This window comes from Scyliorhinus canicula, chromosome 1, assembly GCF_902713615.1.
Source record: "Scyliorhinus canicula chromosome 1, sScyCan1.1, whole genome shotgun sequence".
Classification (NCBI taxonomy): domain Eukaryota; kingdom Metazoa; phylum Chordata; class Chondrichthyes; order Carcharhiniformes; family Scyliorhinidae; genus Scyliorhinus; species Scyliorhinus canicula.
In genome coordinates, this window is record NC_052146.1 from 44,613,063 (window position 1) to 44,640,625 (window position 27,563).

The following is a 27,563-nucleotide window of genomic DNA, read 5'->3' on the forward strand; positions in this document are numbered from 1 at the left end:
ACTACCAGGGATGGAGATGTTGCCTAGAGAACAGAGCTTGTGGCAGAGACGAAAGAGAGCTTCAGTATTTCCAATACAGCAAGTCATTGTTTAACATTGGCCTATTTAATGTTGCTTTGCTTTAACGTCAGTAAGTTAATGGGGCCTGTAAGCTCATTGAGATTCATTTTACCATAAAATAGGCCTCTCGCCGCCCTGCTTCACAAGTCACAGCCCTTCCCTGACCCACCCTCTCGCCAAACCTCCCATTTCACCCTCCTGTGCATCTGCATGATCAAAAGGTGGAGCTCCAATGTTGTGGTAGCGTGAATCCCGATAATGCAACAAAGTGTCAAGCAGGGCCTGCTATAATCCATGTTTTCTGTTTTAAATATTCCTGCGCCTTGCTGTTCTTCTCCCAAGTCTTCACTGGCAGGAGCATTTACAACAAAAACAAGGATTATAGCAGCCTTTGTTTGACACTCCTGCACTTCCACAATATCAGAGTCCCAGCTTTGGATCACATCAGGAACGTGGGTCCAAGAAAGGGGAGCAATAAGGGGTCGAGGCAAGGAGCGGGAGGTTCAGCCAGAGGGTGGAAGGGGGGCACCCACAACTCAGAGTGGGGAATGGAGAGGCCTCAACTTGTAGGTCAGGGGGTGGGATTATCTACGCAACCAGGAGAATCAGGAGCATTGTGAAGCAGGATCTGCAACAAGCAAGAGGTACTGTAAGTAGAAAACTATATTTTTATTGTACATTTTGAAACATTTTATTATAAATTTAAAGTACCCAGTTCATTTTTTCCAATTAAGCGTCAATTTAGCATGGCCAATCCACCTAGCCTGCACATCTTTGGGTTGTGGAGACGAAGCCCACAAACTCAGGAGAATGTGCAAACTCCACACAGACAGTGACCCAGAGCTGGGATCGAACCTGGGACCTTGGTGCCGTGAGGCAGCAGTGCTAAACATTGCGCCACCATGTTGCCTGAAACATTTTATTTTAAAGGTTATTTCATTTAAATTAAAATCAAACAGACTGACTCTAGTCAAAGCATAACCATGGCAGGAGAACTAGGGAATGGCTGAAACTTATTTGAAAAAGGGTAATGCGTGGACATGCTCGGTTTGCAAAGGACAAGGCCCTGTGAGTGAATATAAGTAGCTTCTAGCACGCATAAATGAGCCATACTGTAAGCCAGACTGAATCTTCAAATGGGTTCAGTTAATTCTTTGCACAATCAGAATTGTTCAGCAAGTGTTGGCCAATTGCGGAATCACATCCAATGTTGGACACTATGTTTTGAGTTTTGCAAGTACAGGCTGCACGCGTATGGTCAGTATTTTGCCTGCTGCGAACAGTCAAAAGGACCTATTTGATATAATCCACCAATTGGGATTCATGGCTTACATGGCTGGCACTGAAAATTTGAGTAAAACGGTAAAGCTAGCCATTTCATAGTAGAGTGTTATTCTCTACTAATAGGATGCTGCCGTCAAACCAAAAAGATTTCCTGCCTATCACACGAATGAATAATGTGGTGTATGAATTTGTGCCGGTGTAATGGCAGTGTGGTGCATTCTCCATTCTGCCTCTTGCCAATTAATCAGCATCTTCTTCACGAGTAGCATAAACGGTTATTTCCTTAGATATGGTATTCTTGTAATTTGTCCTGATGGGAGCAAGACAAAAACTTTGACACCGTGTCTCTTTTTTTCCAGCAATACTCAAGTTCTCTATTGCCAAGAAACAATTTGTTTCCATTTTTTAAAAAAAATACAACAAAGGTGCTGCAGAACCCAACTACAGTTTTAACCTTCCTTCCTATGAGAGCCACTGCTTCATTAAAGTTGCGGTTTTCAGGAACACACCACCACTTTGTGAAGACTTTGTGAACAGTTGAGAAGATTTCTGTTGTCTGACAAGAATGACAAATCATAAAGGGAAGAGAATCAGAGAGATGGTCAGAGGTAGAGCGAAATGTTGTCTGCGTACATCAGCAACCTGATGTCAGGTTTTCAAATGATATTGCAAAGAGTTAAGTAGCATGTACAGGTACACAAGAAATAAAAGTGCCCCAGAGGTAACAGTGCAGGAGTGGGAAGGGAATAAAGGGTTATGGATGATGGGCAGGAAATCAGATCAGCCATGATCTTATCAAATGATGGGGCAGCTCATGGGGCCAAATAGCCTACTCCTGCCCTTAATTGCTGTGCTCATGTTGTGTGAAGGCATTGCTGCCAACGCACAGTGGTTATAGCATTGTTGCTTCACAGCGCTGGGGACCCAGGTTTGATTCCTGGCTTGGGTCACTGTCTGTGCGACGTCTGCACATTCTCCCAATGTTTGCGTGGGTTTCCTCCGGTTTCCTCCACAAGTCCCGAAAGACGTGCTGGTTAGGTGAATTGGACATTCTGAATTAGTGTACCTGAACTGGCGCCAGAGCGTGGTGACGAGGGGATTTTCACAGTAACTTCATTGCAGTGCTAATGTAAGCCTACTTGTGACAATAATTATTATTGATATCATAGAACAGTACAGCACAGAACAGTCCCTTCGGCCCTCGATGTTGTGCCGAGCAATGACCACCTTACTCAAACCCACGTATCCACCCTATACCCGTAACCCAACAACCCCCCCCCCCCTAACCTTACTTTTTAGGACACTACGGGCAATTTAGCATGGCCAATCCACCTAACCCGCACATCTTTGGACTGTGGGAGGAAACCGGAGCACCCGGAGGAAACCCACGCACACACGGGGAGGACGTGCAGACTCCGCACAGAGTGACCCAGCCGGGAATCGAACCTGGGACCCTGGTGCTGTGTTAGCATTTATGCTAACCACCATGCTACCGTGCTGCATATGATTCAATAGTCAATAACGGAACCAAACAACAGCAGCTTATCCAGCTAATGACAGACAAGAAACATTAGAGCAGGATCGTATGGTCAACTGTAGTGAAGGCTGCAGCTAGGGAGAATGATTTTAAACATATATTTAAAGTACTCAATTCATTTTTTTCCAATTAAGGGGCGATTTAGCGTGGCCAAATCATCTACCCTGCACATCTTTTGGGTTGTGGGCGTGAGACCCATGCAGACATGGGGAGAACGTACAAATTTCATAGACAATGACCTGGGGGCAGGGATCAAACCTGGGTACTTGCTGCTGTTAGGGCATGATGAGGGGAAATTGATCACTTGGAGTCATCCCAGACTGCCATTTTCTGACATACGTACTGGCAATTTCAGGCCAGAAGTCAGATTGGAGGAATGCAAACATGGAATTTCAGGAAAGATGGACACTAATTTGGGAGATAATAGCACGGGCTTTAGAGAGGAAATGGTGATTGGAGATGGGTGGTGGTTAGTGGGCTTAATGGAAGAAATTGCACCAAAGGAGAGGGAAGCATTAACAATGTGAACTAACATAGGCCCAGGTTGGGATGTTTAGTGGTCAGCAGTCAGGTCAGATTATGATCAAAGGGGCAGTAGCTGGGTCTCTTCGACAGAATGAGCTCTCAGAAATCAAGGCAGGAGATGAGACAGTATGTAGAGACAGGCAGGTTCAGGACTAGGGCAGCAAGGAACAATTAGGGGAAGTAATACCTACAGCTGTAGGAGTTTAAACATCAACAACCATTTGAGACACATCAAATAGGAAGATAGGAAGGGAAACACCAGTATATTCTAAAGATCAAAATAATTGCCACTAAAAATGCAAATGCATCAAAGATAATCATATTCAGCAGCCAGGTACAGTTTGCAAAATTACACCTCGACTATTTAAATATTAAAGGCATTCAAAACAAGATGGTTCCATCTGCTCAACCTGTAGCAATCTGCTATACCAAGAACCAGCTACACCCTGAATATTTCAATTTACAAGAAACACATTGCAGCTATAATTGGTACCTACAACCTTTAAAACATGTATTTTTACTGGATTAAATCTATTGCTATTATTAAACACATTATTGCCTGAGAAATCCAACCCCACCCCATTAAAACCAAATCAGATCAAATCAAGAGACCACAAGTTAATTTCTCATAAATTTCACAGACTGATGGCCAAAAGTTAATGAAAATTAATATCATAACTTTTATTTCAAAGCAGAAATAATAGAGAATGCTGCACTTAAATAAATAGTTTCGAAACCTGAACTTCATGATCTGTCATGCTGATGGAACACGGTGCAGCTGTACTATCACCAGTGCATATCCCCAAGGCAATATTCACATGATGTCAATGATATTCTAGATATTTTGAGTACAGTATCAAGCTTCAAATCACAGGAAATGCCCAAGGTCTTTTGCTTTCAGCTGGGACAAAAGATATGGAGAAGATGACCCAAAAGCATTTTTTTCCTGCTAATCTTTTTCTAATTTGAAGCGATTGGCACTTCAAAGCAAGTGCACAAAGTGTAATGCAAGAGCAAATATCAACGTTAGAAATTTACAGTTTTCTAGTAAACATGGTCTCCGAGTTAGATAGGTTTTAAGTTGGGGGACCCCAAACCTAATAATCCACAATGACACCTGGTGGCTTCATATGTGGCACTTTATGGCAAAACTTTATGCCTCTCAAGGATTGCCCTCTTTAGCCTACAACCAATGAGCATGTTATGGAGTCACCCAATTCTAAAATGAATTGTTTGCTGCATGTCCACTACCGTCCGCAGATGGAAGGTTCCCAGATGACTCCAGTAGGTGAAAATCAACTGGAGAACATTTTTGCTGCTCAATAGGTTGATCCAGCACTGCTAACAGAAAGACTGGGTAATTTTCTCTTGTATGCAGTCTCCTTTTCAAAAGGTGGATAAGAAGCATTCGAGTGAGACAAGGTCAAGCGTAAATCAACAATCTGGTTTATCTTGCATGAAACACATCAATGAACTGAACACATTCCCAACAAAGATCTCTATCTCAGTTCGCATACTACGAGTAGTAAATTGCACCTCTATGATAGAATGATTAGATGAGATGGAATGAGAGTGGGCTCAGAAGAGAGCAAGATAGAGCACTCCAGGTCTCCTCTCAGCTATCCAGAAAGGGTTGGCTGCAAGTTACTGCCTTGTATGTGAAACCATCCCTCACATGATGTGGAAGCTCGAACAACCTTATTTTCTGCTTATCCAAATTCCCGTACTGGCTGTATTGAATGAAATGCCAATCTAGAATTCAAAGTACAAAAAGGAATATGATCTTCAATGACTTGTATTTTACCTTACTGCTTCTGAGTGCTGTGCCTTTTTAAATAATTTTTTTCTGCACAAATATTTTTAGTTATTTCTAGTTATTGGTTTAGTTATTTCTACTGTGGAATTAGTACATTATAGGCACTGTTTATGGCATTTGAAAAATTGCAGGAATTCATGGCATAATTGGACTTATTTCCTGCTACCAGATCTTATGATTTACCTTATGATTCTAAGTGACTTATACCACAACAAAGTTTCTTGGGAATTCTCTATTTCCCTATCGTTGTGAAAATCCAGGGACAGTCATCATAATCAATGGTGATAGTGAATATTTTCTGGATTGATGCATTAGAAAAATTGCTTTTAAAAAATCAAATCGTATCAGCAAGGAAAATGTTTTTTTTTTAAATCTCTCTTGCAGTGCTTTGGTACCAGCTTATTCAAGATTCTCAAACTTATCACAGGTAGGGTTACTTCACTATTACAGCACTAAGTGCCATCAGTAGCTCAATAAAATGCTCAATGCCTCTTTGAACATAGAATCAAAAGTGGGTCATTCAGCCCAAGCCTGTTGTACATTCAATCTAATCGTAAACTGATCTGTACCTTAGGTTCACATCCTTTTACATCCATATCTTGCAAAAGTCTTAGATTTGTAAACAAATTGAGCTAGCACCCACTGCTTGAGAAAGTATTCTATCTACACAAACACCCTTTTCATGAAGCACTTTTTAAAACTTCTGTCAGGAACAACCTGCCTAAGATTTTAAATGTTCCCCTGTCCTAGACTGCCCCTCACCCCACCAAACAGGTACCCTATCTCAGACCACCTCTCCACTAGTTCCCCTGCCCTGTGGCAGTCTATCTCCCACTCAGTTCTCTACCCCGCCTTACAGCTTTTCTCTGTCGTATCCATTCTTTGCAAAATCTTAACCTCAACAAAATAACCTTAATCTCTTATATGGTCATGAAATAGAAAATGCTGGAAATACTCGACAGGTCAGGTAGGATTTATAGAAAGAGAAAAGACAAAAACAGGTAACAGGAAATAACAAGTCTAATTTATGTAATAACTCCTTAATATAATCGTTGGGTGAATCTGGTGAATCTGAATACAATGCACTATTTTTTAAGGGTAACATGTCAGAAGGTGCTGGAAAAACTCAAGTCTGGCAGCATCTGTGGAGAGAGAAAAACAGGCGAGTTTGTGAGACTCTTCTTCAGACCTGCTGAGCTTTCCCATCATTTGCTGCTTTTATTTCAGATTTCCAGCATCTGCAGAATTTTGCTTTTATCCCAAGAAGTGGTGCCCCGAACAGTACACCCAACTCTATATGGTGGTCTAAGCAATACTTTGCATACTAGCAGCAAAGAACAGCATGGCTGCCTTTGAGACAACTTAGCTCCTTTGTTTCTGCCACAGATCAACCCAGCACATTCCCCTATTCATTTTGAGGTTAGACACATAGCATTCTGAATGAAGAAAATATCAAACGTTTCCCTTGGAACATTACCAGAGACTCCGGCTAACTGGTTTGATTGCCAATCGTGCACACACATGCATCGTGGCCACTAGGGAAGTTTGCTATTATCACATGTTATTTGCTCTTTTACACAATATTAAAGTGACTTGTCAGTTACTTTGATTTATATTATGCTTCATTTGATTTACATGAAGCAACAGAGGCTTGCATATACAGATTATATTTCTAAACTACGCCAGATAATTGTGGAAAATTCTGGCCATCAAGCTGAAAGCAATGCATATTTATCAGCTGTTCTGGTTTCATTAAATCTCAAGTTAGAGTAGAGCTAACCTGTGTTAGCTCGTCCATTACAAAGTATTTTCTTTCACTGCGGTATACTGAAGTGAACCGATTTGGGAGAAAATATTTGCTCTTCATTTTTCCTGTTGCTGCAGAGAAACATATTGGCTAAACTGCTGCGTCTTTAGTGTCAAAAGCGGGAGTGGGGGAGGGGAGAAGGTCTTGGAAATTTATAAAGAGCTCATGGAATGGGAGGGAACCCCGATAGTGGAGGTATGGTGAAAATGAGAGGAAGAGTTGGGCAAGGAGTTAGAGGAAGGACTGTGGGAAGATGCCTTTAGCAGGGTTAATGCATCCTCATCATGTGCCAGGCTTAGCCTGATACAATTCAAGGTGGTCCACAGGGTGCATATGACTGTGGCCCATATGAGCAGGTTCTTTGAAGGGGTGGCAGATAGGTGTGGTCGGTGTGGGGGAGGGCCTACGAATCATGTTCACATGTTTTGGGCATGTCCAAAGCTTAGGGGATTCTGGCAAAGATTTGCCGATGTCATGTCCACGGTATTAAAGGTACGGGTGGTTCTGAGTCCAGAGGTGGCGATTTTTGATGTGTGGAAGATCCAGGAGTCCAGGGGGCGAGAGAGGCTGATGTGTTGGCCGTTGTAACTTATTGTCGTGGAGAGACTTGGAACCCCCGAAAATCAGAGATGTGGGTCAGTGAGATGGCCAATTTCTCAGGCTTGAGAAGATCCAAGTTCACCCCGAAACGATCGATGCTAGAGTTTGTCCGGAGGTGGCAGCCATTCATTGACTTTTTGGGATGAAAATTAAGCTTTCAGCAGATACAAAGGTGGGGGGGGGGGGGGGGGGGGGAAAGAGTGAGAAAGGGGGACTGGCTAACTGTATGTAGGCCATGATGGTTGGATCTGGTTATTGGTTGGGTGGCTGTAATTTACTTTGTTGATTTCCTCTTGAAAATTGTTCAAAATTATAGATGCTTTAATAAAATATTTTCACAAAAAAAACTGCTGCGTCTTCACCAAATTTTCTGTGGAAGATTACCAAACATTGACAGGAATTCAGTACTGGAAGATCAGAGAGCACAGCTATTTAAGTTATGTTAGTGCCCCATATACCATTTCAGAGAACTCTGGGCACACTCCCGAGAAACAAATGATAGCATAACGAGAAAGGTTCAAACTAAAACAACATAGTTTCATAAAGCATACAATTCGCACAAAGTGCATTGGGATTAAGCTACTTAAAGATTGTGAAGAGAAACAAAGTAGTACAAAGTTTTGGGCATGCCTGCTGAGTATCTATTCGATGCAACTAAGTTTTAGATATACTGTGCTCTGGAACTGGTTCATTGTACTGGAGTGCCAATGTAACGGAGAAGGAAAAGATAGAAAAATATTCAAATGACAGATTGGACGGGAACAATTAAAATAAGAGTTGGATACAGTGTCCAAGTCACTGAAATACAACACGACAAATGTATATTTTCAAATACAATTCACCACGGTATAAATCAAGTCTCTTTCTGAAAAATGAAAGGGTTATTTTAAAAAAGAAAAATGAAGTTACCAACAGAGGAAAAAGCTAAAGTATAATGTAGTCCTGGGAGCAGGACTGTAAAACCACAGCAATTCAGGACTTGCCACATCAAACTAATCTATCAATATTTGGGCCTATGATAATTTTATGTGAATTAGAAAGGAGGATTCAAGTTAATTAAATATTCCTCTGCAAATAAATCTTAATTTTTAAAAAAATCACTTTTGATATGAAATGCAAGTCACTGTTTAGTATACTTAAAAACATATTTCAAGCAATAATGCACAAACTTTCTTTGGCAATGCTCAAGGCAAGCCAGAAGACCTTGCTCAATGGCATTTTACATATTATTAGGGTCAATGACTTATGGTGATTGAAATAATGCTCATTAACGTGTACTACATATGAAAGGAGATAGAGTAGGTTACCTAATTTTGACTTCCTCATCTGATATGCTTCAAATAGTGTCTGCAGTTCTTCATATTTCCTAGTTAATTGGAGTTTCCGACTATCCAGTTTGGGGTGATACTGCAGATTCTGTTCTGCTAGACTACGATTACTAGCAAGATTCACGTCTTTATTTGGCTGTATAGTCCGGACCTGAAAAACAAGAAAAAGTTCTTCAACTTCATATTACAATTGGAGCATTAGCCTATCCTTGCCAAGTACTAATTTTGTAAGTTTGTAGTATTTGAATTTTCATTTCAGCCACGCATTGCCGGCTGCACCCACATTACGATTCAGTGCCGCAACACTATAGCGATAGTATAATTGTGCTTGCAAACGCATCAGCTGCCAAAAATAGGTCCATGAAATTATTTTCGCAAAGTTCAGAATTTGAGAATGATTTTATACAAATTCAGCCTATAAAGAAATGTTGAAACTTTAGATACAAAAATGTATTTACTCTTTCCTACCCCTGCCCAACAATCAACATCGCCATCATTTGTGGGAGCTCCATCAGTAGAATGACAGAAATCAATACATTTCCAGATAATAGTGATATCAGGGCAATGGGATAGTGGGGGGAAAATGACATGGAGATAGATGTCCAGCCATGATCCTTTTGAATGGCAAGGCTTGACAGGCTAAATGGCCTACTCCTATGTTCACCACCCGAGATGAAGCATAAACTCAATGGGTTGGGCTGCTCCACCTCACGTTTCATTGCATTTATCACAGCTGCAGATAGTTATCTTTAGTTTTACCTTTCTATTATAATTCTCCTACTGGGGTTGAAGGGCTCTGCATCATCTCTGTCCATAGCAACAGTAAAAACTTGGAAAGGTGTCACCAAATGGCATACTACCCAAGAAAGGAAGGGATTGTATGGACATCCAAGTCACACTTCGTTTTTTTTTAAATGTGAAGATGTATAGCAATGAGTTAGAAACTTAGCAGTTTTTCTTCTATTAAATATGTAAATTTTAAGCTTACTCAGAACCCTATGGTGTTACGTTATGGAACACATGTTAAAAGATGTCTATCCAGTGGTTCACATTTCACCACTTTTGCATTTTATTTCAAATATCTTTTGGCTGCATTGTGTGTCAAATATTTTTCTACTCATTTCTCGGCAAGAAAAACAGAATTACTCTGCATTTAAGATGTTTGTGCTTTAAATATGACCAAAGCTCACAGGTCTGCTGTGTCCATAATGAAAACTTTGGCCATTCGGATACATTTTTCAGAGCTTGATGTGCCCAAAGTTTAACTCCTCTAGTTTCCAATAAGCATGTAACTTAAACGCAGAGCAGGCTACAAAGTAATAATTTAGATACATCTGGTGTTAACTCAGCATTTTGAATTCATAAAACGATTATATTTGCGGCATAAATTAGGATGGTCAATTAAAATTAATCCCTAAAGAATTAACATGTTAATCATGGAAGTTAATGATACCTAATCAAAATTCCACTTGATTTTTTATTATTCTACTGAAACATCAGCGTCCAGTCTTAAGATTATTTTCAATTCCACTGTTAATCAACTATATGCTTGGACTATAAAACATGTTTAGCCCTAATCAAAAACATAAATTGGGTACTCTTAAAATTTATTTTAAAAAATAAAAGTAAAAAATAAATAACGGGAGGTGTTGTTGACAATAGCGTCAAGTGGCATTTACTCAGCAACAATCTGCACACCAATGTTCCGTTTGAGTCAATCAGCTCCAGACCTCATTACAATCATGGTCCTAAGATGGACAAATGAGCCGAATTCCAGGGCGAGGTGAGACAGTGTGCCCTGGATGTCAAGGCACATTGGACCAAGTGAGATATCAAGGGTAGCAAAGTCAAAATCAATAGGAATCGGGGTTAAAAACTCTCTACAGTGGTCAAATTCCTAAACTGCCTCCCTGCACAGCACAGGCGTACCTCCCCCACATAGACTACATCACCGCCTAGACTGGGTTAATTACGGGAAAGCAACACATGTTGGCCTGGCCTGATGTTCACACACCAAGAACAAATGAATCATGAAAGATTAAGCACTACCTCTTGTTACTATCCTTCGTCAGACCCCAGGACATGGAGATTTGGAAATTGTGGGGGGTGGGTGGGGTTGGAAACCAGTTAGGGACCAATGACAGTTTGTTTACAGTGGATAAAGGTTCAAATTCAAGGCACCTGCTTTTGGAATAACGCCATAAGATTCTACGGGGTTTGAACAAACAAAAACAAAATTGCACAAGTAAAAAGCTTTTCGCCTTGCACTCATCAGGTCACTTCGTAAGAATACCAATATGATGGGGAGGAAAAATCCACGTGTACGGTTAGTGTCCTGATGAGTGCAAATTGAAAAATTTCAATGCCTCTTTTTAAGCACGTTCTGTACTCCAAACAACTATTTACTGTTGAAGTTCAGAAAGACAAGGCTCTTTACAATACTCTCATTCAGGACAACTTTGAGGTACGTATAAGTTAATAGATGAACTGCTTGAATACACCATACTATAGAGTAAATGGCATATGCAATCAAGATAGAGTCGATGGGTTTCTCAAGAATCCACCAAGACGTCAGTGAACGGCAAGTCAAAAAATCTTGTTGAAACTCTGTCTCAAGACATTCCCAGATTCACCTTTGAAGATCTCTCCTGGGAAATTCTCTCCAAATTTCACTCCTAATTGGATGGCTTTAACAATAGCCCACCTCAAAGGGTTTCAATCTTAACTTCGAGATCCTTTTCCCTGATTTCCGAGTACACTCAAACATTAGCTTACAAGCACACTTTCAGATTTATTGCCCTACCAAGCAGAACACTTCTGCCCCAATGGGTTACCTTCACGTCAACGGTCTGCTCCTTAGTTTTCTAAAAGTTCACTGGAACCTATTTCGGTCCCTTTTGTCTGTGATCCTTGTTGGTTGCCAGACTGCCTCAAGAAGAGTTGTTCAGTGATCCTGGAACCATTCCTGTGATCTTCCAGCCTTCTGCAGTAATGAGTTGCACAGATTCACAACCTCTGGCTGAAGAAATTCCTCTTCAGCCGTTTTAAAAGATCCACCCTTCAGTCTGAGGCGGTGCCCTCAGGTTCTAGTATCTCCTACTAGTGGAAACATCATCTCCATGTTCGCTCTATCTAGGCCTCTCAGTATTCTGTAGGTTTCAATGAGATTGCCCTCATCCTCACCCAGAGTCCTCAACCGCTCCTCACATGACAAGTCCTTCATTCTGGCAAACCTCCTCTGGACCTTCTCCAAGGCCAGCACATCCTTCCTTAGATTATGGGCCGCAAAACTGCTCACAATATTCCAAAAGAGTGTGATGGAACACTACACTTGCCTGGACAAATGCAACTCCAACAAAAGAAGCCTGACACAATCCAGGGCAAAGCAGCCCAATTGATTATCATTCACTCCTAGCACCACTGACGTACAGTAGCATTCGTGTGTACCATCTACAAGATGCACTGCAGGAACTCACCAAGGCTCCTTAGGCAGCACCTTATATAATTGAAGATTCTGACTCATCTGACACATGGGAACACCTCCATCTGAGGTTCTTCTCAAAGCCACTCACCATCCTGAACTTGGGAATATATCACTGTTGCTGGGTCAAAATCCTGCAACTCCCTCCCGAAAAGCACAGTGGGTGCACTGACAGTGGTTCAAGAAAGAAGCTCATCACCACCTTCTCAAGGGCAATTAGGGATGAACAATAAATGCTGCCTCGCCAGTAGCACCCACACCTTGTAAATGTAAAAACATGGAGACAGAACAAATTAGAAATGCACCACCAGTCAGCAAACATCTATTAGTATACTTCACTACCAGCTGAATGGTCCCACAATTATGTACATTGCACATAATGAAAAGAAAAGGGCCTTCACATAATCCCCCAATTTGCCCTTGCTTTTTACTGAAAGGAGAAAGATTAGATTCTTGATTCGCTCATTCCTATCTGTGCAAACTAATTTCATGTAAATGCTGTCAACATGCAATGAGATTCGATCGCTACTCCACAGTTTGCAAATGATTTTATATTTTGTATGTTGGAATTGGAAGGTTATAGAATTATTCTAGATTTAGTATTAGGCTGGAGTCACTCTGACTTCTAGTCATTTTTAAACATGACTGTGGGTGGCCTTTTCCTGACCATTGCACATTTCCCTCCAAACCACTTTAGTGCATCCCAGATGCATTCTCACAATGAGGAATGAGTTTTGCTCATATAACATTTTTACAGAAAATACTTTATCCAGGTGTTACTTTCAGTGGCTGCAGTTTGAGACACCTGTTAATTATTTAGCCATTGAAAGGGAGTGGCACAGTAGCACAGTGGTTAGCACGGTTGCTTCACAGCATCAGGGTCCCAGATTCGATTCCCGACTTGGATGACTGTGCGGAATCTGCGTGTTCTGTGTCTGCGTGGGTTTCCTCCGGGTGCTCCAGTTTCCTCCCACAAGTTTGAAAGACATGCTGTTAGGTAATTTGAACATTCAGAATTCTTCCTCCGTGTACCATTATTAACTATTGCCACATATCCACACGCTGCCAACAATCTAAATTAAATACACCAAGCAGCTGTTCCAAGCTTAACTGTAGTCTAAAGGGAGTCATAAAACTCAGGAGTCTAAAATGAGAACTCAAAACGTCACCTCAGATAAGTAAAGTCACCATAGTCCCAGGTAACCATAGCTGCTTCCCCCTTTTTGAGGGGGAAGAGCTGACTGGTGGTGATTTAACCAGAGGATCACCAAACCTCAAGCAAGGGGCAAGGATGATACGGTGGGCGCTCATGAATAACCTCAGCCAGTAACCTCAGCAGATTAGATAGGAGAAAAAACACCGAAAACTAGAGCTTACTTGCTCCCTTATTCTCTACTTCCTTCTGTACGGCAAGATTCTATGATGCTTCAAAATATTTATATCTGTAAGAGATAAAACTTTAGCCTATTGAGGATGCCAGTCTACAGATTCAGGATTTGCTGGTCGTGTACAAAGAGGAGAAAAAAAATTTAGAAGATAGAGTAGGAGCAAATTGATTTTAAAATCGAGGCACAAATATAAACCTATATGAGTTAGGGGGCTTCAGGAATATAGTATCAATGCATAAAATGATAGCTCCTTGATTAGCTACTCCAGACAGTAATTACTGCCTTTTTAACCAGTCGGTTAATCCTGTAACCCAAAAATAAAATTATGAGCTTGGTTTACCTGCCCATAGTAAGGTTTCAAAATGATTGTTCCCGCAAGAGCACCATCCATCTATCTCTACAGTGTGCATATAAACATTCCACCAGATCTAGTGTTATTGTTCGCCAAATCTGAAATTTATTGCTCTTACACTGGACTTGGGTCCTTCTGCTTGACTGAGTTAACAGCATTGTGTACGATTTCATTGGCTGAGTTTCCTAACCATGCGCCTCAAATCAACAGTTCAACTCAATTCACCACGCTTCTGCTCCCACGTAGCATAGTCCAGCCATTCCCAATTAATCAAATGTGACAGATTGCTATCAGCCCAAGTTTAGACCTGCAAAATCCTATTCTTCCCATTTCCAAAGCATTGTGTAACTTTGCTCTCTAAAGCCATAAAAGTGAAGAGGCCATGTGTAGCTAAGTGAACAGAAGGAATATTCTCCATCTGATTTACAACAAAACTCCACCAAAATATATGCTGACCTTGCCGCCAGCAGCTTCAGCCAAAATCTCTTGATCAAGCACACAACCAGCACAAAGTAAGCACAAGTTCAGGAGAACTACTGAGGGGCAAAGACTCAAAGAAACATGCAGATCATATGTCAACTTCCTTTTTATCTTATTGATGTTGTGAAAGTTAGATTGAAATCATGAAACCATAATGTACAGAGTTATATGGTGTGTACAGTGCAGAAGTAGGCCAGTCAGCACAATTCGTCCATGCCAGTGTTTATGTCCCACACAAGCCTCCTCCCATCCCTCTCCATTTAGCCCCATCAGCAAATCCCACCCCCCCCCCCTGTTCCTTTCTCAGTGTTTATTTGTTTCCCCTTAAATGCATGTATGCTACTCCCTCAACTACCCCTATTGCAGTGTCTCACATTCTCACCACTCCTTGAATGAAAGAAGTTACCCCTGAATTCGGTATTGGATATTAGTGAATATCTCTAGTTTTGGACTTCCCACAAGTGGAAACACTTACTCTACATCTACTCGAACCACCTCCTCATAATGTTTAAAGATCTCTTAGACATATCTTTCCTGAAAAGTAAATGATCTCAATTTTGGCTTCATGCTGGCGAATTGTTTTTTGGTCCCTTCTCTGGTGCCTCTGTACTTTTGATCATACAGAGACCAGCAACACAGTATTCCAACTGTGGACTAATCAAGGACTAACTGTGGACTAATTAAAGAAAGTTTCCAGCTTTTAAAATCTATCTTGTAGAATCAAGCACCAATGCATAGGCAAGGACAAGTTGTGATAAGTACAAGAAATCATTATATATTATATTTATATTTGTTGCAGCAATGTTATCTACACCTGGGGTGTAGATAATGTATGAGGGATAATGGTTAGTCCTGGATAAACAGGTCATGAGGCATCTTAATGGGAGGAAACTGAAGAATACCTTATGATGTAATTAAAGAGTGGAGCCAGGTCTGTCTCTGATTTGGGGTTTGCCATCATATTTTAGTCTGACAAGACAAGTCTACTGCTGGCTCCTGTAAGGTCCTCCCTGAGCTCTGCACAGAGGAACCCGAGTAAACCTGATTAACTTTATTTATGAGTGGTCTTTGAACTATATTGGTTTGCTTCGTTGAAATATACAGTTACAGGTGTACCAAGTACAATAAAGTTTTTCTTTTATTTAAAAACCGTTCAATTGTTAACTGTAAATCTGTTACTTTGTTGCTAATTTTATTTATTCTGTGCTTAAATTAAAGTTTGTTTTAACATAAAAGATACCTATTGGGTGTTATTACTCCTGCAGAAAAGTAGGTTTTCCTCACTTTTACAAATTGCAAATTGTTGGGTTCTCATCTGGGATCCTAACAATGAAAGCCCGGAATATTATTACTGGCACAGATTCTATTGCCGTGAGAAATATTCAAAAGTATACAAGTAAACAAAAAGGTCCCAAAAAATGTAAAATAAAGTTGCCAAGAAAAAAAATCACCAGGAAGAAAGCCTGGGGCTTGTCCCAAGAATGAAACTTCTCAGTCAGTGATCTCGGGTTTGGTGGGCACTTAAGTCTGAACATGCATTTATACCCATTCAGAACTGGCATTACTGTAGGAAACTATTTTCCAGTATTTTGCATGATTAAATAAAACCATGTTAATTTTAGGTTTTGATAGTTGCAACAGGGGGCAGTGCAAATAACAGCGGAATTCTGTCTTGCAAGATTCCAGCATAAAACCAAGGCAGGTGCAAAATCTTAACTATGAGCCTTTAAATCTGGGTTTTTCAGACACGAACTGTGGGTGGGTCAAGGAGCGATCAGTTGCGGCGTCCCCATGGTAATCCCGATCGTGGGAGAAGTGCCCAAAGGCTGCTACCAGCATTTATGAGAATGGCGGTCGCTGCTACCTTTTAAAATGAGAACTAAAGGAGGCCACATGCAGCCGTACGACCATAAGCAGCAGCAATTAGCATGTCACATGCCCTGCATGTACACTTAACATCAAGCACCCTGTATGCACTTGCTTTTGGTGCCAAATCATGGAGCAGAGTGGATTACATTTCCAGCTGCTAGCAAGCAAGGCAAAAGGACTGTGAAGATGAACAGTTTTGTTACAAGAGATGGCCGGAGACACAAATTTCACATCTGAATCTGGAGAGACCTGCTCAGGAAAGTCCAGGGCAGGACAGAGCAGTGCTAGTGCTAGAGCTCCAGGGCCTTTGGGTAACAGCCTACAGAAGAAGAAACTTAACTCGGAAACAAAGCAGTATAAAGATGATTTTGTGAGGTATGGCTTTGTCAATTGTGCCAATGCAAATAAGGATGCAAAACCCATGTGAATTGCATGCAGAGGAATACTGGAAAATGAGAGAAGTTTCAGATTTTGAAAGAGAAGTGGCGAGTGAAAAATTCTTTGAGGTTTGGATCCTAGAGTCAGTTATTATATCACAGCTGACTCCAAATGAAAAGACTATGCTGCTGTACCTAACCTGTGGCAGCACATTAAAAACATGTCAAAACCTCATGAGGCTGTCAGCATCCTGAAGTAGCATCTCCCAGAGGTATCCAGTACTGACTAAAACAAGCATTTTATTGCAATTGCCCTTCACAGCGACCTACATGTGCGAGGTTGGATTTTTCATTCTCACGAAGATGAAGACGACACAAAGGAACTGGCTGAACTCTGCACCTGATATGCGTATCGCCTCACCTCCTGTGGACCTGATTGGCGTGAAATTGGAAGGACCAAGCAGGCTCCCCTTTCACATTAAAAGGTAATTCAACAGGTAAGTAGGGCAGCACGGTAGCATTGTGGTTAGCACAATTGCTTCACAGCTCCAGGGTCCCAGGTTCGGTTCCCGGCTTGGGTCACTGTGCGGTGTCTGCACGTTCTCCCAGTGTGTGCGCAGGTTTCCTCCGGGTGCTCCGATTTCCACCCACAGTCCAAAGATGTGCAGGCTAGGTGGATTGGCTATGCTAAATTGCCCTTAGTGTCCAAAATTGCCCTTAGTGTCCAAAATTGCCCTTAGTGTCGGGTGGGGTACTGGCATATGGGGATAAGGTGGAGGTGTGGGCTTGGGTAGGGTGCTCTTTCCAAGAGCCGGTGCAGACTCGATGGGCCAAATGGCCTCCTTCGGCACTGTAAATTCTATGAAACGTGGCATGTGCCACGAAGGTTGGTTTGCGTGGGTCGCAAAGGTTGGCCGATGGCAAAAATGGGTCCCGGGGAAAAAACGTTTGAAAAACATCACTTTAAAGTTTAGGCAATCTGCAACACTTTGCCGGCTCATTTCAACCACAAACACTTAAGGGCAGCCTTACTGAATCTGCTGGCCTTCTCCTGCCTGTTATGTGTATATGCAAACAAAACAAAAAATCACAATGTTAAATTATGGAGTAAACATGGATTTCTCCAGCCCAATGGACTTTTAAAGTACTTTGTAAGCATCATGGCATCAATAATCTGAAATGGCAGTCGACATCAAATCATATTCCAAACCTATTGGCTTCAAGTAACAAAATTCCAATGCATCTGAATTGTGAAAAACGACTCCCGAAAGTGGAAAGTAAACACAAGCGTATTTGCCCATAACCTTTCTCTCTCTTTTTAAAGACACTCCTTAAAACTACCCCTACTTACATGGCTTGGTGTCAAATATTGTGATGACACTCCTATAAAGCATTGAGCATTTTAGTGTTACAGGTACTGTACAAATATAACATGTTCTTGTGTAAACACATTTATACTGTGAATTTACTGGTTAGCAAACTGAGTGACTGGCTCACATTCCATTATTCTGCCCCTACAATTCTATTGATTAAATCTGACCAAACAGTTTCCAAGAAAGGAGTGATGCCAACTACTTTTGTGGTTATAGGTATTGCATCAATTATGCAATAATGCATAGGCGGCACAATAGGACAGTGATTAGCACTGCTGCTTCACGCACCAGGGACCCCCGTTTGATTCCCAGCTTAGGCCACTGTCTGTGCGGAGTCTGCACGTTCTCCCCATGTCTGCATGGGTTTCCTCCAGGCACTCCCCCACAAGTCCCAAAACATGCTTGTTAGGTGGATTGGACATTCTGAATTCTCCCTCAGTGTATCCAAATAGAAGCCGGAGTGTGACAACTAGGGGCTTTTCACAGTAACTTCATTGCATTGTTAATGTAAGCCTATTTGCAACCCTATTAAAGATTATTATGGCAATTTGTTTTTAAATTACCAAAGTCAATTTGCCTTAATAATGGTTTTAACAGAAATCTTAAGCTTGAAAGCAGCTACCATATCTTGTAGAAGTAATGTAATCTGGAATATGCTACTTCAAATACAAGTTTGGTCCATGAATATGGATCAGATGATATTGCTTCTACTTCCATAAAAACAACATTTTCACAATGTATATTATTGCATGGTTTAAATTCAAAAGATAAATACAACTGCAGTATTAATAGTTTATTCAATTGAATCTGCAGTTAGATTTGGCTCAATAATACTCCAACAGGAGGGAGGACAGTTTATTACAAAGTATTACTAAAGTACCAGGCCGGTCTGCCAAACAAGTCTTTGCCAGTGCTTATGGTCCACAGGGGCCACCTTCCACTCCCCGGATACCAAGGCTGTCAATTACCTCTCTTTTTGATTTGAAAAATAAAATGAACACTCTAATTTCACAAAACTAGATTTTTTTTTTACTTTAAAAAGTACAAATCCAACAGGACATTTCAGCACATTTCCTATATTCCTTTTGGAAAGGAGGTTGGCATTCAATATTTAAGGCGGCCGAGCTGCAGGCACTGCAGCACATCAGGGAGGAGGAAAGTTACCTGGACACTATTTCAGGTGGAGGAGATCACACCCCTTCGAAAGGGCTTACTGATTTAATCGCTGGTCAGGAATAGTGACTGCAACTGAGGCAGGTAAAGGTACCCAGAGGATAGGAGCATTGGCCCTTGCCAATTGCCCAACAGGTCTGAGGCTTTTTGGAAAAGTGTGGGTGCTGCAGGATGGCTGAGCAAAGGTACCTGGATGAGTACTTGGCACGCCACAACATTCAAGCTAGTGGCCAAGTGCTGGCAAGTGGGATTAGGTGGGCAGTTCAGGGCCTTTCATGCACTGTCGAAGGACCAAAGGACCTCTTCTGTACTGCAGTATTCTGTGATTCTGTTTGTGGGTGCAAAGTTTGTGAAACTAAGTTATACAGAGCATTAGTGAGACAACATCTGAAGTGCTGGGTATAGTATTGCTCAACTTATTTAAAGAAGGTTTGTCAGACTAATACCTAGAAATGTTGGCAGGCCAGGTTTGGACCCACTGGAGGTTAGAAAGAGTAGAAGGGGACTTGAATGATTTAAACATACAAGATCCTCAGGGATCTTGACATGATGCATGCAGAAAGGATATTTCCTACTTGTGGGAGGATCTGGAAATAAGGGGTTAAAAATATGGGGTTTTCCCATTTAAATAGAGATGATGTAGGTATTATCTCTCCGGGGGGGGGGGGGGGGGGGGGGGGGGGGGAAAGAGAGGCTCATGAGACTCTGGAACTCTTCCTGAAAAGGTAGTGGAAGCTGAGTGATTATTTTTAAGGTAGAGGTGGATAGATTCTTGATAATCAGATCAATCATGCTGATAGAGCAGGCTTCAGGGGCCAAATGGCCTATATCTGGTCCTTCTTCCTATGACATTACAATTCCTTCTGCCATTTTCCCTCTTGACCTACATGCCTTTTCTTCTCTCACCATTCAACTATGAGCCAGTTATCAGGCCTGATAATACCCAAAATACCACCCCCACAAAGAAAAACAAGTGGAGAAATACTCTAAATTTCAATACCCCTAAGGCTATTTTCCATTAATTATTCAATAACAACGGAGATAACTAATTGGAGTTTTATACTACATTGGATTTTTTAAACAATAGAAAACAGCTTACTACAAATACAAGCCAGTTTTCTGATGGGTACAACCTACAGCACATTAAAGAAAAACCTCAGCAACAGCTCAGAAAACTAAGTAGTGTAGCTCTCACTCAATCCTCTCATTTAATTTCCAGGACTACAGCCCACTTGTGAATGCCATTTTCCCATTAGCAACAGCTGAACAAACCTGAAACAAAGCTGCAGCCATGTGTTTTCAAATCTCTCAGAACGTCACAAAGAAACCTTTGTTAAAATAAATGCGTACACAAATTAAAAATATGATTATGAAGGATCTCCCAAAAGCATTGGAGTTATTTTTTTTTTTTAAGAAGGAGGTCTGGTAGGAGAGGAAGAGGCGAAGGAAATGAAACCTCAAAGGATTTTTGTATAATAATGTACCACCTGATTTGAAACTGAGCTATCAAAATGATCTTGAACTTGATCCTCAACTGTACCTTTTGCTAATTTCAGAGATGCTATTATTACTGACGCAGAGTGAAAACTCTCCCTCCAGGAATCTGCTGAAAAGTGCACACAATCAGTTGAGGGCAAGACTGGTTAAACCAGTGCCTTTAATTGGCAGGCCTTTTGCACATATTGACACACACCAAAAAGTGCCCATCCTTGGTTCCAGAAGACAGCACAAGTAAAAACACAGCAGTAACAATATACATTAATAATGCAGTAATGGGGCAACAAATGCTTGTACATCCAAGAGAAAGATGTTGGTAGTCATGGAAACAGAATTTCGGTACAAGTCAACATCCTCAGGTTTGGAAATGGAAGATTTTAAATCAGTATACACACATATCACTCACTAGTTCAAAATCTTGCATTGTCTTTTTATACATTAGAATACAGAGTGAAATACTCAAATATGCTGTAAATTAGGAAACAGGCAAATAGAGTTGGTTGTAAAGGATTTTCCCTGCAGTACTCTGAAATCATGGCATTATAAGCACTGCCACACTTACAACATGACAGGAGAGTTCCAGGGCAGCACGGTGGCACAGTGATTAGCACTGCTACCTACAGCACAGTGGACACAGGTTCGATTCCAGCCCTGGATCACTGTCCGCGTGGAGTCTGCACATTTTCCCCGTGGCTGCTTGAGTTTCACCTGCCTAACCCAAAGATGTGCAAGGTAGGTGAATTGCCCCTTAATTGGAAAAAATAATAATTGGATACTCTAAATTTTTTTTCAAAAACATTTAGAGTTCCATTATTAAGGTGGATATTAGAATTTTCTAATGCAAATAAAAGGTAAAATTGACTTGAAAGTTAGTACTAAATTACTTCTGCACAACCCAATACAATTATCATTTACCCTCACCTACAACTACCCACATGAACAAAGAAAGTCTGACATTAATTTAAAATCTGTTTCATTTCCTGTTACATATATGATCCCACTAGAGAAACAATGTTTGCGTCTGAGCCTTTTGCCATTCATCTGTATGTTTAGCATTTTCTCTTTACATTGTTAGGTTTTGGATGGGCAGGAAGATTTTTGGGCTAAACAGTCTGTTTGTTTCTATAGTTTCTATGGATTGTTTTATTCATCCATGAGATGTGGGTGTCACTAACAAGGCAGGCATTTGTCATCCATGAGAAGGTGGTGGTGAGCTGCCTTCTTGAATTGCTACAGTTCATGTGGTGTCATGTGCATCTAGAATGCTGAACACCCAGAGGAGAAATTGCATGTGATGGTGTTTACAAGTACCTAAAGCAGTTCACCATCTTGGCAATTCACAGGCTTGGAGCATTTTGTTCATTATAGCAAGCATTTTTGAATAAGAAAAGAATTTTTAAAGATAATTACATTTGTTGTTTGATCAAGTTTGGTAAAAGGGTTCAAAATCATGAGGGTTGAGGCAGAATAGATGGGGGGAAACGATTTCCATTGGCAGAAGGATCAAGAATCAGAGAAAACAAATTTTAAACGATTGTTAAAATGAGCAATAAGAAAAGCTTTTTTTCATTTTACACAACAAGGGCTTAGGATCTGGAACACATGGCCTCATGCTCATGCCGCTGTGGAGACAGATTCAATGGTAGCTTTCAAAATGCATTTGGATAAGCACCCCGAAAGGAGGATAAACATTGCAGGGAAAAGACAGAGCAGAGGGACTGGCCGAGTTGCTCCTGCAGAGACACAACATGCCAAACAGCCTCCTTTTGTGCTATAACCATTCCATGATTGTCAGAACAGTCACATTATAAGCAGGATGACGGAGAAGGAAGTGGACCTAGGAACGTTCAGGTGAAAATTCACCTGCAACATCCTGGCTCTCTCACTCTGCTGCATATTTACTCAACAGGGGAGTGTTTTGAGAATCACACAGTAAACGAGCAACCCACCCTCACCCGAGCAACCCACCCTCAGCCAGCCAGCCTTCAACGGGCGATTCTATCCCTGTGGCAGTCGCCGGGAGAGCAGTGCAGCGCCCCAGCCCTTTCCATGTTTACACACAGGATCCTCAGCCAGGCCATAAACTGAGGCTCCCAGGCGGGAGGCCCCTGTGGGTGAGGACCCTGTCTACGGTCACAGCTGCTCACCCCACCTCTCTCTCCTGCCTTCCCTCCATTGTTTCTCTCATACAAACAACTTTTCCAACCCCCTCACCCCCCGGGCCTAACCCGCTCTCCGGGGCAGTTACTCCCCACTTTTCCTCTCTAAACCAAGGCTCACCTCCTCCATCTCCTCCGCCATTGTATTCAGCTTCTCCTCATCCTCCAGCAGCTCATTCAGCTCCTGCAGACTCAGGGAGCTGAGGTCAGGCAGCGACATTTTCGTTCCCACACAGCTGTCGCCCCCTCCCCGGTTCCCCAGGCAGCCCAGTCCCAAGCGGAAATGCCCGCCCACTCTGATTGGCACGGCCCCTCCGCCAATCAGCTACGGCCGCCCAGTCCTGGCCCCCTTGCTTCCACCGCGGGAAATCCCCGCCCACTCTGATTGACGCGGTCTCTCCACCAATCGTCTCAGGCCGTGCTCTTCCGCCCCCAGCACCGGAAACCGCCGGTCACTCTGATTGACAAGGTCCCTCGACCAATCGGCGCTGGCTCCTGAGGCAATCGATGTTCCCCGCACCAACCACCGGATATGGCCGTCTGGATTCGGCCCCGCCCATATCTCTATGATTGACAGACATCACAACCAATGACACGCTTGGTGAAGTCATCCACCTCCAGCTCCCCCAAGGACGCACAGCCGCGCCCCAGCTGGGCAACAACAAAGCCCGGATTCCAGGTGTGGGTTACGACCTCCCTTGGGGCTGAGGGACTTCCTTGTAAGTCTGCTCCTGATCTGGACAGATCCAGACACCATAGTCGGTGCCTTCGTCCCAGCTGCCTCATTCCCCGGCTGCAGCCGTGCCTGGGTTTCTTCCCTGGACAGGGGGCAACGGGATGTCCGCAAGCGGGCTTGAAACTTAGCAATGGTCAGGGGGACTGGAGTATATATTATTGTAATTTTAGAAATATTTCATCGCAAATGCGAAACGCTGGAAATCTGAAATAAAAACCGAAAATGCTGCAAACAGCAGCAGGTCCGGTGGCATCTGTGGGGAAATAGCCAGTTAAAATTTCAAGTAAAGGACCTTCAATCAGAGCTAGAGTGTGAAGAAATTGGGCGCGATTCTTCGCACCCCACGCCGGGTGGGAGAATCGCGGGAGGGCCAGGCGAATCACGCCACACCGCCCTGGCACCCGCGATTCTCTCCCCCCCCCCCCCAAAAATGGTGTGTCGCGTTTTTCGACAGGCCGCTCGGAGAATCGCACGGCGACCGCCGATTCTCCGGCCCGGATGGTCCGAGCGGCCTGCCGAACCCGACCGGTTCACGCCGTAGCCAACCACACCTGGTCGCTGCCGGCGTGAACAGCGCGCGACAGGTGAGTGCGGGGCTTGTGGGGGGCGGAGGGAGGATCGAGCACCACGGGCGTGCTCAGCAGATGTCTGGCCCATGATCGGTACCCACCGATCGTCGGGCCGGCGTCTGTAAACGATGCCCTCTTTTCCCTCCGCCGCCCCACGAGATCAAGCCGCCATGTTTTGCGGGGCAGCGGAGGGGAAGACGGCAACTTCGCATGCGCGGGTTGGAGCCGGCCAACCTGCGCATGCACGGCTGACGTCACTTCGGCGCCGCCGGCCGAGTCATTCCCGGCACGCCGCTTTGACGCAAGCGTCAAGGCCGGGTGTTCGGGATTCACGCACCGCCGCTTCTAGCCCCCTGGGGGGGGGGGGGAGAATAGGGGGGCGAGGAGCGGCCTCCGCGCTGGAGTGAAACACTCCAGGTTTCACTCCGGCGTCGGCACTCAGTTTCCCGTTGGGACAATCGCGCCCCTGGTGTTCTAAGTTTCTATTTAACTGGGTTTTATTGTAATAAAGTTACAGTCTCCATTCAGTTAGGTAGCTCCAGCGGCTACAATGCACAGCATCTCATAGAATAGAATCACTACAGTGCAGAAGGAAGCCATTTGGCCAATCTGCACCCACCCTATCCCCATAATCCAGTAACCCCACCTAACCTAATCATAAAATTTACAGTGCAGAAGGAGGTTATTCAGCCCATCGAATCTGCACTGGCTCTTTGAAAGAGCACCCTACCCAAGCCCACACCTTCGCCCTATCCCCATAACCCAGTTACCCCGCCCAACACTAAGAGCAATTTTGGACACTAAGGGTAATTTAGCATGGCCAATCTACCTAACCTGCACATCTTTGGACTGTGGGAGGAAACTGGAGCATCCGGAGGAAACCCACGCACACACAGAGAGAATGTGCAGACTCTGCACAGACAGTGAACCAAGCCGGTAATCGAACCTGGGACCCTGGAGCTGTGAAGCAATTGTGCTAACCACCATGGTAGCATAGCCAATCCACTTTACCTGCATATCTTTGGACTACTGGAGGAAATCCATGCATACTGTAGTAATCCACGGGAGGCAGGAGTTCCGTCACCACACCAATATTTATTTACAATAACGATATTACAGGAGCAGCTACAAACAGTGCTGCTAGCAGTCCAGTCAACTTAAGACTCGCTCACAAAGCCTACACAGCTGATTATATGGGCCCCCTCAATGAGCTATCATTGAGGGAGCTCATACTCCAATTGGCCAACCAATAAAGCCAATTGGAGTTCATTACACCCCTCCCCCCCAAGGTCCGAGGAATTCCTGCCAGCTGGCATTCCTCTGAGCTTCTTCCTGCTTCTCATGTCTGGGTCTGTCACCTCTGTGTCGTCCGCCGGGTCGTTCTCCGAAGTGGGCGGGGTGTACCTTATAGGTGCCCATCTTTCCCTTGATGACTTCCTTGGAAGTTGTTCTTCCTCCTCCTCGGGGAGAGGTGTCGCGGCGGCCTCGTCGAGTGTGTCCATCTCTGATGACTGGATGACGGGGTCTGGAGAAATTGCTCTAGGACATTTTCGGATGATAGCTGTTCCTTAATGTCCCTAAATGCTCGGTTTTGGTGGGTGGACCATTTCCATTCTTGCCCCTTTTTTAGTAGCTGGTGGAGGGGTTCTAGGACGGACGCCCTATTTTCAATAAATTTTCCATAATAGGTTACCAACCCTAGTAATGATCGTAACTCCTGGTGGGAGCTGGGGCTTCTTTTATTGCCCTTACTCTGTCTTCTAATGGATGTAAGCCTGACTCGTCTACTTTATATCCCAGGTACGCCACTTGTGGGGCCAGAAAAACAAATTTTTCCCTTTTTAGCCGTACGCCTGCCTTTGCGAAACACCTGAGCACTTCCTCCAGGTTCCTTAAGTGTTCCCTGTTTGTCCTACCCGTGATTAAGACATCATCCAAATAAATCGCCACCTGCGGTAGTCCCTGCAGAATATTTTCCATCGTACGCTGGAATATAGCGCAGGCTGATGACACTCCAAAAGGTACCCTAGTATAACGAAAAAGGCCCTTCAGGGTGTTGATCGTAGCAAACCTCTGGGAGCCCTTGTCCAGTTTTAACTGCAGGTAGGCGTGGCTCATGTCTAGTTTCGTGAACAAAAGCCCATCTGCCAATTTGGCATTTAGGTCATCTATTTTCAGGATTGGGTATTTGTCCAGCAGTGCGTATTTGTTTACTGTCTGTTTGAAATCTCCACAGAGACGTATCGAGCCGTCTGGCTTCAAAATTGGTACCACTGGCGCTGCCCATTCCGAGAACTGTACTGGTCTGATAATGCCGTCGCGCCGTAACCTTTCTATTTCGTCATCTACTTTCTTCCTTAATGCAAAAGGTACCGGCCTGGCCTTACAAAATTTTGGAAGGGCTTCTGGGTCCACGTGCAAAGTTGCTTTGGCGCCTGTGATTTCCCCCAAACCTTCCTGGAAGACCTCCAGGTATTTTTGGAGTACTCCACTCAACTGCCCGCTTCCACTCTGGAAAATCTTCATCCAATCTAATTTTAGGTCCTTCAGCCAGTTCCGTCCAATTAAGCTCGGTCCGGAGCCCTCTACTATCGTCAATGGTAATCTGAGCAATTGTTTCTCATATTCCACAGGTACATGAGTCATGCCTAGAACTTCCAGGGGTTCCCCCGTGTAGGTTTTAAGTTTCGTCGATGTTTTTGTTAGGGTTAGTGGCTGGAGTCCATCTTTGATTTTTCTAAATGCTGCCACTCCCATTACTGATACAGCCACACCCGTGTCTATTTCCATTATTGTCGGCCGCCCGTTCACCCGTGGGGTAATCCTAATGGGTTCTGCTTTCTTCGTTGTAATATTATATAATTGTTCCCCTTCGGAGGAGGATGGGGCATCTAGGTTGTGTACTTCCCTGCGTCCCCATCTGTTATTCCTCTTGCCACCTCCTTCTAGGGTTTCTGTCGTTGTTACCCCACTCTGTCTGGTGCCAGAAACGGTCCTTCTCTGTTGGGGGAGCCTCAACTGGTACTTCCCTCTGTCTCCAGTTAGTCCTGGCAGACTTGGGGGCAGTTCTGGGGTTTTCCTTTTTCCCTCTATTCCTCAGGTTTTTCCTGAGAGCGGCTATCTGGTAGCAGGACCCGTTGTGGTAGTCCGTC

The 27,563-nt window shown here is 43.3% G+C and overlaps 1 protein-coding gene across 1 annotated transcript in view; it reads right to left on the minus strand.

Annotated features, from left to right (window-relative positions):
• Positions 1-23,424, minus strand: part of vps37ba (VPS37B subunit of ESCRT-I a) — a 43,670-nt gene extending 20,246 nt beyond the window's left edge. Inside the window, exons 1-2 of the mRNA XM_038790227.1 lie at positions 23,228-23,424; positions 8,937-9,108 (exon numbers count right to left, since the gene is read on the minus strand). Of these exons, the coding sequence (XP_038646155.1) occupies positions 8,937-9,108; positions 23,228-23,326 (271 nt within the window). The 5' untranslated portion in view covers positions 23,327-23,424. The remainder of the gene's footprint in view (positions 1-8,936; positions 9,109-23,227) is intronic.
• Between the last annotated feature and the right edge of the window lie 4,139 nt (positions 23,425-27,563).